Genomic DNA, 16,035 nt, shown 5'->3' on the forward strand with positions numbered 1-16,035 from the left:
CTCTTCCAACCTTTCCTGCGAGAGTTAAATTCAAAATTCTTCTGGTTTTTATAAAATGCTTTTATGCCTACCTCGCTTGAAGTGCTCATGGCGATGAGTAAAAGGTATGATTGATTCTGGACCAGGTACCTCCATTAATCACGTGTGTTTCTCCCAGCATAATATCCTTTCCTCTTTTCGCGTCGGCTGTTTGTTTCATGAATAACATTTCGGAGGTTCCTGTCCGAATCGATGAAGTATCATTATTTTTGCCCAGGTACCTCTGGAGAAAAAATAAGGCCCGTTAAGTTGTTACAGTCTAAAAAAAAAGAGTTGAAAATAAGAATGAAAGGTTATTTTGGTACATTATTGATAATGGAGTGCGGTTTATTTCGTCAATTGTAAGTGAGTTTTTGAGGGTCTTTGTCTGTATGTTATATTCGGATGAAAAAAATGACGGAGTGCATTTTGCAGAAACCCGCTTCTTCCTTTCCTTTATCCAATGCCCCCAACATGACCAATCTACCATAAATCCATGATTCCTTTCTTACGTACACTAATCCCTTTTCCACTCTTTATTCTGTATGTTAGTCTGTCTATCTATTTCTCTTTAAATATACCCCCTTACTCCTCTCTCTCTCTCTCTCTCTCTCTCTCTCTCTCTCTCTCTCTCCCTCTCTCTCTTTTAAAGACGTTAACCACAAATGATTAAGCCACTTTGTACCCAGGTGAATAAATGGTTACTGGTAGACATAATTTACGTGTAGTAGGGCTGCAGGCTAGTCACGCTATCTGAGTATGATATAGCCCTTCTGTGTCTTACTAATAACAAGTTCATTATTCATACATTCATTTCGTTTCATTTTGTAAATTCTCAGTTTATGTCTTTGATTTTTCAGCTACCTTAAACTGTGGTGCTTTAAGTAAAAACAAGCACAAATAACCGTTAAAGATCCTTCATTATTTATTATGCATTTGCATTCATCTATAAGCGTTACAAATGCTTTGAAAAACTACGTTCACGTACCAATGAATGTGATGGATTAATTTTACACACGTTAGCTGCAAAAAGTTTCCAGCTTTGGTGTGTGTTTTGGAATTAAAAAAACTGAAAATAGCAAGGCAGATTTCAATTTAAATTCGTCTAGAATCCAGGTAGTACAACAGCAGATAATCGTGTCATGATTCTGTTCACAATGCTATAAATAAACTGTCGAAGTGTTAGATTGGAGTTGTTTTTTTCCTTGAGTTAACATTAAAGATTGAACTATTTCATAATTATTTTTGTTGTTGTTGAATTTGATAGACTTTAATTTCGTGCGCCCCATACTGAAAGCCACTTATTTATCCAAGCATTTAAAGCCCTACTGTCCTACTTGTAGCTACTTGCTCCCTCTTTATAGAAAACTTCCCCAATCGGTGCTGTTGATCCCCCTATGATTCTCTATTTCTTATGCTAGGTAAGAGCTGAGTTGATGAGATAGCCACCTATCAGTGACCTCGCTGTGTGGTCTAATCCCCTAGCCACACTAGTGTTGATAAGCTTTAAGATCAAGAGTGAACTGAAAGGCAATGTTTCTTTATCAATATCATATTTTAATTATCTTGCAGCACACGTTTCTTTGGTTAGAGGTTCGGATCAACACAAACGTCTAGTGGCCGACTTATTTAAAAATTACTCGAAAGTTCTACGACCCGTCAAGCAATTCAGCACCTCAATTGACCTGGAGATGATGCTGCTCCTCTCACAGGTCATTCATCTCGTAAGTATTTCCCTTTTCATCTCTCAGAACTCATCTCAACATTTTACTCTGTTCAGTGACGTATTGGGGCGAGGCAAGAGGAAACATGCCACTCACTTTCAAAGGGATAAAGAGGGGACCAGAAACATCAAAAGCAACAACAATTTATATTACCCCCCCCCCTCAATTATATAGCCCTTCTCTCTTACGTTTAGTCCTCCTGATATATAACCCCTGCACCCAATAAGACTTGTGCGCCACCCCCTCCCTCAATATTGGGACCCATCCTGCAGCATTTTGATACAACTCTCCTGGCCCAATTCGACAAATAAGTACGCCCTGCATTCCGGATATCATTATGTTTCATAAACTGTAATCATGGTAATGGTCAATAATCACTTGAGCCGCATTTTATTTTCTCTCAATTTTATTAATTCCTGAACCAAGGATAAATCGTAAACGAAAATATAACAACCAGATTTATACCAGGCAGCACAGTTTCAATCTCATAATTCCCACAGCGCATTTAGCCACCGGTTATTCCATACATTTCGTTATGTGTCCTAGATAACTGATCTAGGGTATGATATAGAAATTGAATATTCTATTGGCAAGATGCCAAGCTGAGTTATTCAATATTATTTAAGACATATGGGCCAAAGTTCTCTTCGACTCCAGATCAGTGTCTTTGTTCAAAATTTATTTAAGTTTTACAAATGAGATTGTTATACTTGTATTCCAATATTGTTTTACAATGAATCAAACAGTCAAAGAAGATATTTCAAATTTACAATAAAATATAAATGTTGATTTGCATTTGTTTTATGATTACGGACGTTAATATTGTGTGAGTATATTTCAATCCAAAAGATATTTGATGTGGCGCCCTTTGCTTGCTGTTTGAAATTACATAACACGTGATCGGGCCACCCAAACAATATTATTTCGAAAAGAACAGCTGTTCAGTTTCACAACAGAATATGTACAACACCGGAAATCGTTAGTGATATATTTCGAAACGATAAAATGACAATGCACATTTCATTGCAACCATACAAAAAAGAAATAAACTAGAATAAATAACAACATAAAACGTAAGCATGGCAAAAAGGAGGGGGGTGGGCTGGATTGGAGGATCGGCTCCTTGTTGATGGAACATGAATGTTTCATAAAAGTCTATACCTTTTGTCGGTAAATCAATATGTGCAGTTATATATGCGACTATGTCATGTAATGAACTCATAAATAACGATTTATCGTCCCATGAAAAACTGTTATCACATTGGAATGTTGCGCTTTAAAATCCAAAGGGCGAATCGTGATTTGGAATAAACCATGTATCAGGCGGGCATTGAGATTTGCTTATTGATAGGATGAAAAATGAAGAAAAAAAGCATGTAGAAAAATGAATTAGAAAAAAATGAACAAACAGCAGAGAGAGAAAAGATATTACAACTTAAAAACAAACAATGCAAGAGAGAGGATAAAGAAAAGATGAAAAAGAAGAAGGAAAAATAAAGAAAATTAAAAAAACAGAGAGAGAGAGAAGGGAGACATACGTTAGGGTTGAGAGATGATTATTCACATATACTACATCACTTTCTTTTGGCTTTGACATTGCATTATCTGCAACTTACGTAATAATTTTAGAATTCCATCAGATGCAAAATGGAGATGGAATGCGCAAACGTTTACATCAATTTTCATCAATTGATATCAGTAATAAGGAACTCATTGCATCAATGCCGACATTGATTTTCCTCTACTCAAAATCCCTTACTGTATTCCTTTAAAAGGGTTCATGGCTTATCATGAAACGAAACTAATACTTTGGGTGTTCCTAATTCCATCATTATAGCACTTAATGGCGGGGGCGCCTAATCAATATTCCGTCTCCAAATTTTGCGTTGCATATTTATGCTCGCTTTGAATTCAACCAAAAGTGTCAGTGAAATTGTCATTAGGAGCATTACATTACATTACATTGATGGAGACTCTCCGAATATCCATTTGCTCTATACTTGTATTTCAGTTCATCACTCTTGTTTTCGTGTGAATAAATACTAAAAATAAGTAGACGACGATTATATTCATTTTCGACATATGTATTCCTTTCAAAATATCTGTCAATTATATATACTTTTGAAGAACTGATAGTTTCATCTATTGTGGTTTAAAAAGATATAGATATTTGGTAAATGGATTGCAATTTAAGAGAGGCCTGACGTCACCTCTAACTTGTTAACGTTAAAGAGGGCGGGTTGTTTAAAACAGAAGAAAACCAATGAACTAATGATCTAAACCTTCCAGGAAACTTAATTTTTTTTGATGTGGTAAAGGTTTTTCAGCAAGATTTCGTTACCTCTCGTCCAGTATTCATTGTTATCCCATCAAACTGTAAAAACAGATATTCTTTATTTCTAGTCTTGAACACTCGTCGTAAGTTTTCTCTACTTTTTTATAGTTTGCATGTAATGAGTCCGATAATTGTGAAATCAGTGCATAATCTAACAACGTAATTGTATTCGAGTGATACCAATATATAATACGTTTTCTTCTCGACACTTTAAGTAAATTCCAAGCGATACGGAATGGCATTTCCTAAGAAAAACAATCGTTTTTGAATGAAGAATATCCTAAACATTTATATTTAAAAGATGTTCATATCATATTGGTTAATATCATATTAGTTAATATGTCTCTTATTTATATCTTCATATGAATGATGTGATCTATTAACTAATGTGAAGTACTTTCACAACATCAAGGCTACGGTATTGATGACTCATGAAATATGTAAAACTAAATCCTATTAATTTGTTTAACTTTATTTAATTTTTTAAATTTTATTTATAGTTTTTTTTATTTTTTTAAACAAATTTTTGGTGGGGGTCATTATTTCGTGAAACAAATATTTATGATTCAAATATTATAAATTGAATGAAACGTTGATAGAAAACTCAACTGATTTGAAATACTTCCTATTTAATAGTTTTTTTTAATAAGTTGTAGAATTTCAAATTTCTATAAAATTCATTTTCTAAAATTGAAAATTATCAGAAATGTAATTTATGTCATGTTTTTTATTGAATAAACATGCTGGAGATCGTCGTTTATATTTTACCTCCGTTTCTTTGGAAATTGGGGAAAGAGTGTGAATCGATTAAACTTTTAGAAAACAACGGAACTGTCACCTGTGCCTTTGAGTAGTGTATTACGGCAGCGAGACATACGTGGGGTTAATGGCTCTCGGAAGCATTTGTAAAGTGATACTTGTTATGTGGAATACAGTCAACCTGTTAGTACGAAACGGAACCCTTTTATGGTTCTTGGTGCCTCTCTTCTGGCGTTAGTGTGAAAATGTGCACTCAATTCCTTATGGGTATTAGTTAATAACCGTCGGCATCCTTTACACAATTTTTTCCGAGAACGTTGTAAATAGAGTATATGTCCATGTGTACAATCATCCTTATTGTATATCGGAGAATTTGTTACTCTGGTCTTTTAATTTTCTACAAAGCGCAAAAGAATATGGTGAAGTTTAATTTTGTTTTCTCCGCACCTCTTTTCTTTGTCTTTGTCACTTTCACTCTGACGGTGCTTTCTCTTTCCCTCTCATCTTTCATACTTCTAAATCGTTATTCCTGTTTCAATTATCTTCATCATGTTATACTCTATTCTCATCTTTCAGGGAGCGTCTCTCTTTCCTGTCGTTTCTATAATATATTAGCCACGTTCTCTTTTCCCAAAAAGCAACTACGAAGCCAGGAGCTGACGATCGAGCTCTAGTTAAGAGTGAGGGCGTCGATGGGGACATGCGAGCCCGAAGAATAAGTTTCGCTCTATCTGATTAAGATTTTATTGTGGATCGTTGCCCAAGAACCTATGGGATCCCCGCCGGCTTTAACTTTCCTAGAGATTTGATCATAGAGAGCTAACATGCCAAGGAGAAGTAACGGATATTATGTAGGATGAGAAATTGAACGTCTGTCGATCTGAATTTCTTTCACATCTGCTCTCATATGTGAATATAATATGGATTTTGTTTTTCTTTCTGTCGTTGTAATTCATAACGATTCACTGACGACACTTTTATGCTCGTTCAGACGTATAAGGTTACATTCATGTCATAATCACGTTAGTTTACTTGTTTTGAGATATATTTTGCAGGTTTGTTGTAATGTGCCTGTTGTTTTGTCGGTAATAATGTGAATCCAACGCCATGACATTTCCATTTTCCAAATACATCTACTTCTTAATCTAAATTGATAGGTTATAAAACTTGTTGTTCTAAAATCAAGCCTTTTTATTTTTCTCTATTTCAGTATACATGTTAAATAATATATCTATTTCCTTTTGTCATCCCCATTTTCCTATTTGCTTTATTTTGTCTCCTTCGCCCCTATTCCAGATTCAGCATGATACATAATTTTTGTTTGTTAAAGCGTATTAAAAAAAATATATAATTCGCTTCATTGAGTAGTTTAAGCCCCAGTCCCATATAAAGCCGGACCAGCACGGACGAGCACGGACCACCCCGGACCATCCCGGACCATCGTCTGGGGTGATCCGGGATGGTCCGGGATGTTTTGTTCAAAAAAGTGTGATGCTTTTAAGCTACAGTCCCATATACGTCCCGGACCGTCCCGGACCATCCCGGACCCCATCCGGGGTGATCCGGGATTCGGTCCGTGTTGACACCGTGCTGGCACCGGGGTGGTCCTGGATGGTCCTGGATGGTCCTGGATGGTCCTGGATGGTCCTGGATGGTCCTGGGCGGTCAATAACTCACTCCCGGACTGCCACGGATCAACACGGACCGCCCCGGCGCCACTACGGATGACCCCGGACCCAGCACGGTGGCTACACGGATCACCCCGGATCAAACTATTGTCCCGGACCGTCCCGGACCACCCCGGCAGTTTTTGACCGTCAAAAACATCCGGGGTCGACTCCCGGACCGCCCAGGACCATCCAGGACCATCCAGGACCACCCCGGTGCCAACACGGTGTCAACACGGACCGAATCCCGGATCACCCCGGATGGGGTCCGGGACGGTCCGGGACGGTCCGACGGACGTATATGGGACTGTAGCTTAATATTCGTTAATTCTACGTGTGTCCACTCGGACACTTCATTAACAAAATGAGTTAAAGAAAAAAAGATAAAATACAAGGAGAGAGAGAGAGAGAGAGAAAGAGAGATGGAGAAAAAAAGAGGGAGAGGGGAAAACGCAACGTGAAAATGTATAATTATAAAAGATCCTTGCGATGCCCAGTCATACCCCTTCCCTGCCTCATGGCGTCTGTGCCCCCGTAATGACTGGCCCCTTCATACGCCACGGAATGTAAACAATAATTAGACAAGAGGTTAACGGAAAGCAGGCGTCGACCAGAAACTCGTGTGAATCTATTTTACCGGGCTAATAAAGTGAAACGAAGCGACTCAGACGATCGGGAAAATCTGAATCTGCCGAGTGAATCTCAGGGTATTGGATTTATTTTGCATCCAACAACTCGGGACACTCTTACAATAAAACATTCATGTAATTTCGTAAACATCACATTATTCTGAAGAACGGTGGATGCTCAGGGACAGAAGTCCTTGGAGATTAGTCCCCTATACTCTTCGAGGACATGCATGAACTGATGGAACGTTAATACCATCGAACGATAGAATTTCGAGACTAAAAAAAAAAGAATAATTTAATTTTCCTAAACGTTGAGCATTCCTCTTCAGCATGTTCAGAGTCTCAAGGATGTTCATTTCCATTCGTTCTAAGCCAACGAGTGAGAGCACTGTAGTTTATTGGTGAAGGCTGTTGAATCTCAAACCAGAGATCCCAGGTTCGAACATTGCTCGATGCTTTTAATCTTTGACACGATTTTGTTTTGTCCACATCAGTACCCATCGATCCAGCTCGGGGGCAAAGATATTTATTACCGGGCACGCAGAAAGAGCAGTCTTTAGGCATCCCTGTACACAGTAAAAACGCTGTTTAAAAAAGTGATGTTCACTTACAGTTGTACACTATCTTAAACAACAGTTGAACAAATTGTAAACAATGTTGCTCGAAACGAAAGTAATTTTGTTAAACATTCGTTGTTTAAAATTTAATGACTGCTATATTTACTATACGAGAGCTTTTAGACAGTGTTGTTTACATATGACGTCATGTGTCTCGTGCCAGTAAAGTGCGCGCTGGCTAAAAGCTTTATTTCACATTGTTATGTTTAGAAACAGGTTCCTTGAAACTAACATACAATTGAAATTAACATGCCACTTAGAAATGCAGTGCTGCTGTTCAGGCACAGCTCATTGTTATTCATATTAGATGCATACACACAATGCAAGTATATGCAAGGGTCTTCTGTTGACTACACAGATTGATACATATGTAAAAGCACATGGACATTGAGTCTGGATTAAACTACCAAAGCAACCACACGTGTTTCTGCAGGCTCCATATTGTTTGTCTCTATACTTACATTTATTTAGCTTAATAGTTTTTACTTTCCAACCCACAACACAACACACATCATGGCCGACCAAGCTACCGACGCGCTTCTAAGTGACTGGGGATTCAATGTCTTAATTGAAATCACTTTTCTATTAACCAATTTGAAGTTTTTAACTTATAGCGTAAGTTCACAGTTACAATTTTCAGTATCTGTACGCAAATGTCAGAATAAAGGTAGACTTAAAATCGTCGCGTCATGCAGTGCGGCACTGATCGCGCACTCGTTTATAACGTGTGCTAAATTCCTTGCCATATAGATTGCATGTATCCCTATATATGCAGTTTATACGTGCGTGCATGCGCGCTCATGCAAAATGGGCACTGTTTTGGCGCTAATTCATTAATTGCAGAATTACCCTACCATATTGTAGTCTTGTAGTCTTCATATACCTATATAGAGACCCAGAAGTAGTGGTGCACTTATTCAGAGTATCAAACCCAAATTATACCCCATTATACAACCCTTTTGTTGTAAACAACCCCCACTGAACAACAGCTCCTTTTTAAACAACTTTCTTTAAACAACCCAGTTGGTGTAAACAACCCCCACTGAACAACAGCTCCTTTTTAAACAACTTTCTTTAAACAACCCAGTTGGTGTAAACAATCCCCACTGAACAACAGCTCCTTTTTAAACAACTTTCTTTAAACAACCCAGTTGGTGTAAACAACCCCCACTGAACAACAGCTCCTTTTTAAACAACTTTCTTTAAACAACCCAGTTGGTGTAAACAATCCCCACTGAACAACAGCTCCTTTTTAAACAACTTTCTTTAAACAACCCAGTTGGTGTAAACAATCCCCACTGAACAACAGCTCCTTTTTAAACAACCGTCTTTAAACAACACCAGTTGTTTAAATTGTGATTTTAAACAAGTTGTTCAAAATGTTGATCAACTAAGTGTTTAAACTTTAAACAACTCGAGTTGCTTAACATTTTAAACAACTCTTAGATCAGGTCACCCGTTAATCAAGAGTTGTTTAAACTTTTAAAACAACTTGTTCACAAAAATTTTAACTGTGTATGGGTAAATAAGACCACATGTTTGTTGTTGTTGTTGTTGTTTCTACTCTTCAGCTCTTTTCATTCCTTTTTTCCTTCTTATTCTTCTTCTTATCATTATTATTACTTTTATTGTTTCTTCATCGTCATTAACACCATTATTACTATTATGATATTCAAAAGTGACCACATCCACATTGTAGGTGCATTTGCAGTGTAACTTGATGTCAACAGATAACTGAGTCTCCGTCTCAAGAAGGAAAGCGTCACCCGATACTGCCAAATTAACTTCAACCCTTCTTATCCAAGATGGATGTTTCTAGATTATTCATATCTTAACGATTTTTAATCTAATATTGTTGGGAAGTAGGGTCCCCGTATTTCCCTTTAGGGCCGCAAGCATTGTGCTAACAAATCTCGGGTCCTCATCCGTAGGGGCATGTTGTTAGAGTAGTGGCGAAGAGGGGGCCAAAGGTTACTGATATCACGTGGCGTGCACGTGGTACCAGCCTTAATCAGTAAATTGAATGCGAAACGAGGACACTGATTGGGGGAGAACCAGGAAGTGATCAGATCATTCTATGTTCGATTGTGTTTCCTATCTCATTTTCCCTCACTTACTTTCTATCGCCGTTTCCCTGGTTCACCATAGGCTACGCCACCGATTGGAGGCGAGAAAATTGCCGACTTGAATTTTCTGTAAGTTCAAACTCACAGTATTGAGTGTGCAAGTGTAATGACACAATTACACCGAAGCTATCATCAGTTAGACAAAGGGAGCATATTCTTTCTCTGTGATATTTTACTAGAGAGTCGTATTATTTTTCTGTAAATCAATCATTACTCTTGAATGCGTGATATCATATAAATTCAATAGATCAAAGAAAAGAATAATACAAGTATAGATGCTTTAGCATTTTGTACAGATATGTTGCCCGATGCCTTTTTTGTTTGTTTTGAATCTCTATAAAGCCAAGACCAAGGGGGCTTTGGGTTTTAGATAAGTGCACAGTTAGGAAATGATTTCTTACGACTTTGTGCAAAATGAATGCGACTTCCTGTCGTGTCTGTAGACAGTAGGCTTGGGTTTACTGTGTAGTACAACAAAGGTGGCGTATACGATATAATTTAGGATTAATCAAGATCACAGGAAATTACTCCATAGTTGCTAAAAGTCCCATACACTGTACACAAGTCATGTGACACACATGGCATGGGAACACGTGTGGTATCACGTGGGAATTTAGAAGAAAAAAAGATCAGCTATGTTCAGCCTTTATTATTTTGTACCAGAGTTATCCTTTTCAAGAGAAATTCCTTTTATGATTTTCGAAGCTTCCAAATTGACATTTAACCACTAAGTAAACTCAAACAATATTTTGTTCAACTTTTCCACCACTCCGATTTCTCTTTAAACTGTAAATTTTAGATTCGATTTTCGTACTTGCTGCTTGCCCGGAATATTAAAAAAAAAACTCTTTTGCAAATCAGTGCTTCTAGCATTTTAGAGAAATCTCCAAGCTTTATTTTCTCAGTACCCTGCACATTGAACCCGACTTGAACATGATGAAATGCGACGCTTTTTGGAAATCCAAACCGCTTCGCCAGGCACAGCGAAAATTCTTGCTCAACCTAGCAAAACTAGGCTGCGAATCGAAGTCGAGAGAGTGCATTATTACATCTAATTTGTTGGAGAGCTTTAGTGCTAAGGTATCGTCTAAAACAACATGTGATTGAATCTTGGCAGCGTCCGGTCGATATTCATTCACCTTAATTCTGACTTTGTCAAGATTTTATTTCACATCGCTGGCTTTCCGAGCAACCTGGGTATTCGTTACGTGTACATAGCGGTTACCAACTTTACATAAAAGGGCGAGTCATTGATTAGTTAGCGGCGTTTTTTTTCAATTTGATTCTATTCAGATGATTTTATTTCCATTACTCAATCAGAACTTGAAAATAATGCCTCCGTAAAATTAGTATTACATGCCATTTAAAATGAAACTTATTTGTATTATTACAATCTTAATTGACGAAAAGTAATCAAGGGGGAAGGGGGAGTTTTTTAAAATAAACTTCTTATGCACTGCCATGGTATGTTTTTTAAAATAAACTTCTTATGCACTGCCATGGTATGTTATTTTAAATAAACTTCTTATGCACTGCCATGGTATGTTTTAACAATGTTATTATAGTGTGAAGATGTACTTCTCCCTCTTTCTTTCCTCTCTGCTATATGTATCCCTGCCCCCGCTCCCAACTCTATGTGTGTCTGTCTATGCCCCCACTCTCTTTCTCTCTCTGTCTCTCGCTTTCTCCCTTTATCTATCTACCCCCTCTGTCCCTCCATATATCGATGTCTGTCTCTCTCTCTCTCTCTTTCTCTCTCTTTCTTTCTTTATCTCTCTCTCCACCTCTTTCGTCTGATTTTTCTTCTTCTTCCCCTCCCTGCGTGTTTTCTTTCTTTCTCTATTGTTAATAATGTCTTTTTTCACTTATCTTTCTATCCAAAATACATTAAAAACTTTTGATCTCCCCTTTTCCCCTTCCTATTGTCTTCTAACTATGCTCCTGCCTCTGCCCCCTTCCTTGACGGTTTTCTAAGCCTGACATTAGTTTATCCTCGAGGGCATTTTGCCGTCTCGTGGGCTTTATATATACGACTCCTCACTCAATGTCATTGCTGAGAAACTAGTACTCGTAAATGACCGCGTCCATCACGGCCGAGCTAGAGTCACCATAGAAATACGATCTTGTCGGTCTCGAAGTGCTTACTTTCTTCGAGATTTTAATTTCTCCGTTGAAGGCGCCGTTCGTAAAAGCATTTTGGTCAGTAGACGCATTATAGATATAGTTATAGGGTGGTTAAACTGGAAAATGTATACCATTGTTCCTTCATAAAAACAGTCGGACCATGGGAATTTAGGGAAGCAATGTGTGGCAGTAAGAGAAAATCGAAAATTGAAAAATACAATCTAAAGGTGCAAAGCTTAGGTTACAAATAGTACGGAAATAATTTAACTTGTGATTCTCATGATCCATCATCAGGCACGTACACAGGGGGGGGGGGGGTTGGGGGTTAACCCCCCCACCCTCTTTGGTATTTTTCTGTGTGTAAACCCCCCCCTAACCCCCCCCCCCCACCTTTTTTTTTTTTTTTTTTTTTAATGAAAAAAAAATATTCACATGGCTGACCTCAAAAAGCTGACCTTACCCCCCCCCCCCCCAACGGAGTAAAATGTCAAATTTTCAAATTTCGAGACCCCCCCACCAAAAAAAAAAAAAAAAAAGTGTCCTCTTGTCCTAAATCCAATTCTAATACATACAGTCGATACAGATTCACTAATTGCCTTTAACATAACCGGGTCTTGAATTTGCTGAGAGTCGTTATTTCCGTGCTTCTCTTGTAATAAAAATACAATTTGTCTTCTGTTGTTAACGTTACAGCACGACGAAAAGGAGTCACGGACCATATAAGCGCATATAAACAATTATGGCTACAGGGAAGAAAATCCATCTCTTACTAGATCGATTTATCTTGAAGTAAAGCGCGAACGACGAGTTAATACGGAATGTACCCCATACGCTACGCATTTCGATGGCATTTCTGGCTCTATAACTACAATTTGATCCCATTACATGTTTGAGATTGAAAAATTAAATTGTTAAGATTTGAAACTGGTTTTCATCTTGCAGCAATGAATCAGAATTGTCAGAATACATTTGTGCTGAAAAATAACAGGCCATAAATGCTTGGCAGTGCAAGACAAGAATTACTCTGACTAGCATTTCTTTTCGAGGGCTTGTGCACAGTGTAACCATATTGCTGGGCCTCTCCGTATGGCATCATACAGTCAAATGTATATTAAACAAACATTATCTGATTTGAGGAGCTGTTAAAACCATTGCCCGAAGGTGATCTCGAAAACATGCATACTTAAGTCTCAAAATCACTGGAGGCTTAAGGTCTTGATAGTGATCCGAAAATGGTGATCTATAAGTGTCGTAGATACTGCATCCCGCGTCTGAATCCTTAAAAAGGCAATTCTGATTAAAAATATGATTGTTGAAAAGTATTTCTTTGTAGGAATAAATTATCTACAAACCAAAGAGTATAATTAGTCCACTGCATGGATTATTTCCGTGTTGTGCTGAGCAAATAACACACCCTCAACGCTAAAACGGAGACAGTCTTGCATTCATATTTCGACGGGTTGTATTTTCGGGGATCGCGCGATTAGTGGAGACATCCTTCACTGTGTTAGATGCGGGTATTAAGGGGGAAATATGATTGAAGAAAACAAATATTTAAAAACGGACAGAATCTGGACTACCTTGTAACATGTCTGATACATACCCCACCCGAGATACCGGTCAAACAATACTTTTGACACAAGCCCGCAACTGTGATCTTGTAGTCAATAGTATAATGTTATGCCAACACTTTTGACCAATCCGACGCCTCTATTCTGAAAGGCGTAATATCTAATGATACCAATTATTTCCCTCACATTATTTTGTATTCATTTCCCTCACATTTATATATAGAGTCTATTATTGCATTCTCTCTAGTAAGAAATAGTACAGTGTTAAAAAAATAATAAATAAATGGCGTTTCGGAAGCATATGAACCTAAATTACATCAAGAAATAGCGTTAAATTCAGCCGGCAGTCAGTATTAATAAGAAAACATCAATGACCTAGTTCTGAAGTTGTAAATACATTTCTACAATTATCAATTTTTTGAGTGCTTACCTTATATCTTAAGTAGTTCGCCGGATTTATGACCACACACGCGTGCACCATTTTGCATTAGCGTGAAGTCTAGAGCAGGATTATTTCCCAGCCACAAAGCATGCCAAATCTTTTTAAAAGCTGTAAATCCAATAATCACAGAATGGCTCGTTCTGTCGGAAATGTGTGTGAAATGGAGGTATTGGGTAACGGGACTTCGTGCTCATGGTCAAGGCCACGTTGAGTTTGAAGGGTGTTTAAAGAACCCTTTGCCCAAAGGGGCCATCGCTTAAGAAAGAGGAAAGAGGATTCGTCATTTCAGATGCTCTTTAATCATAGGCGACACGTCATGAATGTGGTATTTTGGCGACGACTCTTGATTATCACGAAAGATGTCCCGGATTCGGTCCTTATTCGGTGCTTGTATCTTTGGGTGAGGTGTATTGCTCACATCAAAATGCTGTCCCTCTCGACCCAGGTGTATCGGCTTCGAAGCAAATTTCGGTTGATGATAATTGTAGGACCCGCAGGAAGAGTTTTTTTTTTTTTTTTTTTTTTTTTTTTTTTTTTTTTTTTTTTTTTTTTTTTTTTTTTTTTTTTTTACTTCTGACGTATCTTTCTTGGGTAAAGAAGACCACATTGATATCATCCAGTTATGTGTACACCATCTGTACATACATGAAATGCCCCCTGAAGGGAAACGGCGTATACATCATAAGATAGAGTGGGCGTACGCCTCCTGTACATGTACGTTAAGCTACCCCTCCCCTGCTATATATTTCTGGCTATGCCACCTCAAAGAAAGGGGTCTGAGGGGTCTGGCATCCCATTTGTATTAACAAGTGGATTGGGGCTCATGCATTATATACACAGCGGCTTTGGGCACTTTGCTAGTTTCCCAATTGCCGCAGTTACAAAAAAATGTCCATGAATTAGACAAAATGCAAGGACATTAACCGAATGTAATCTAGTAAAATTACATTATAATCACATTCATCATTGAGGGTTTGGAGACATTACACAAAGTCAACGTTAGGCATAATCAAATTCATTTAAACTTGCAATAGAGTTGACAGCAATGTATTCAACGTATCAAAAACAGAAAAGTCTTTGGAAACCCTTACCATCTAAGACAGCTATGCATAAAGTAAAGCCTCGTTCTGATATAATGCGGAAAAACAGCGGCGGTTTTTTTCTTCTTCATGATGATGTGAAATTTAACACGATTCACATTTACAGAGATAAGTGAAATTTGCTTAGGATCGTTTGTCGCACACAGTTACTATATACGTAGAGAAAACCGCGGCTGTATTATTATATGTTTTCGGCGGTTTGCCTTTTCATATCTGTTCGATGCTATGTTAGCGTTAGTTTCCAAATGTTGTCTTTCTTACAAATTTTGTACGTGTCCTACAAACAAAATAAATCTACAGTGTCGTATCCACCAATGAACATAGTCGACGGGGAAGGGGGTGCATGAGCCATGTCAACCCACCCCCCTCCTCTTGTTTGAAGGCCTAGGAACAAATAAACAACACAAACCAACCAAACAACACAATGTATACTGTTTGTCTATAAACAAGCTTCATGACAATGCATCTGAAGATTAAATATTCTCCTCTCTCTTTGAATACCCCCTCCCCGCCCCAAACCTTAATCGGTTTCTGGATACGCCTCTGCTTGTCCAGTGGGCTATTCGTGATTCTCCTGTACGCTATAAACAAGTATCAAACATGCCTGGCTTGGTCCCCCGATGACCACCCTCTCAACAGGTGATCATTGAGGTAGAATACATCGAAGAGCCAACCATATACGAGGATACGAGGATACGAACTATTGATTGAGCTGGACACCATCGATCGGGGCGAAATGTAGTAATGGCAGCAGAGGAAAGTCCAATTCGACAGGGCAGATGGTAAATACGAGAACGCGTCCCTTTATACAATAACACAATTATGGGGGGGGGGGGGGGGGGGGGGGGAGGGAAAGCGATGTCAGTGTCTCATGTTCAATTTCAATTAAACTATTGACCTAACCCGATTGTACTCCTTTTTAC

The 16,035-nt window shown here is 38.2% G+C and overlaps 1 protein-coding gene across 1 annotated transcript in view; it reads left to right on the plus strand.

Moving 5' to 3' along the window:
- Positions 1–1,593: 1,593 nt before the first annotated feature.
- Positions 1,594–16,035, plus strand: part of LOC575288 (neuronal acetylcholine receptor subunit alpha-9-like) — a 41,136-nt gene continuing 26,694 nt past the window's right edge. Inside the window, exon 1 of the mRNA XM_030985896.1 lies at positions 1,594–1,742. Coding sequence (XP_030841756.1) covers positions 1,710–1,742 — 33 coding nt within the window. The 5' untranslated portion in view covers positions 1,594–1,709. The remainder of the gene's footprint in view (positions 1,743–16,035) is intronic.

This window comes from Strongylocentrotus purpuratus, unplaced genomic scaffold, assembly GCF_000002235.5.
Source record: "Strongylocentrotus purpuratus isolate Spur 01 unplaced genomic scaffold, Spur_5.0 spur5_scaffold_15, whole genome shotgun sequence".
In the NCBI taxonomy this organism is placed as follows: Eukaryota; Metazoa; Echinodermata; class Echinoidea; order Camarodonta; family Strongylocentrotidae; genus Strongylocentrotus; species Strongylocentrotus purpuratus.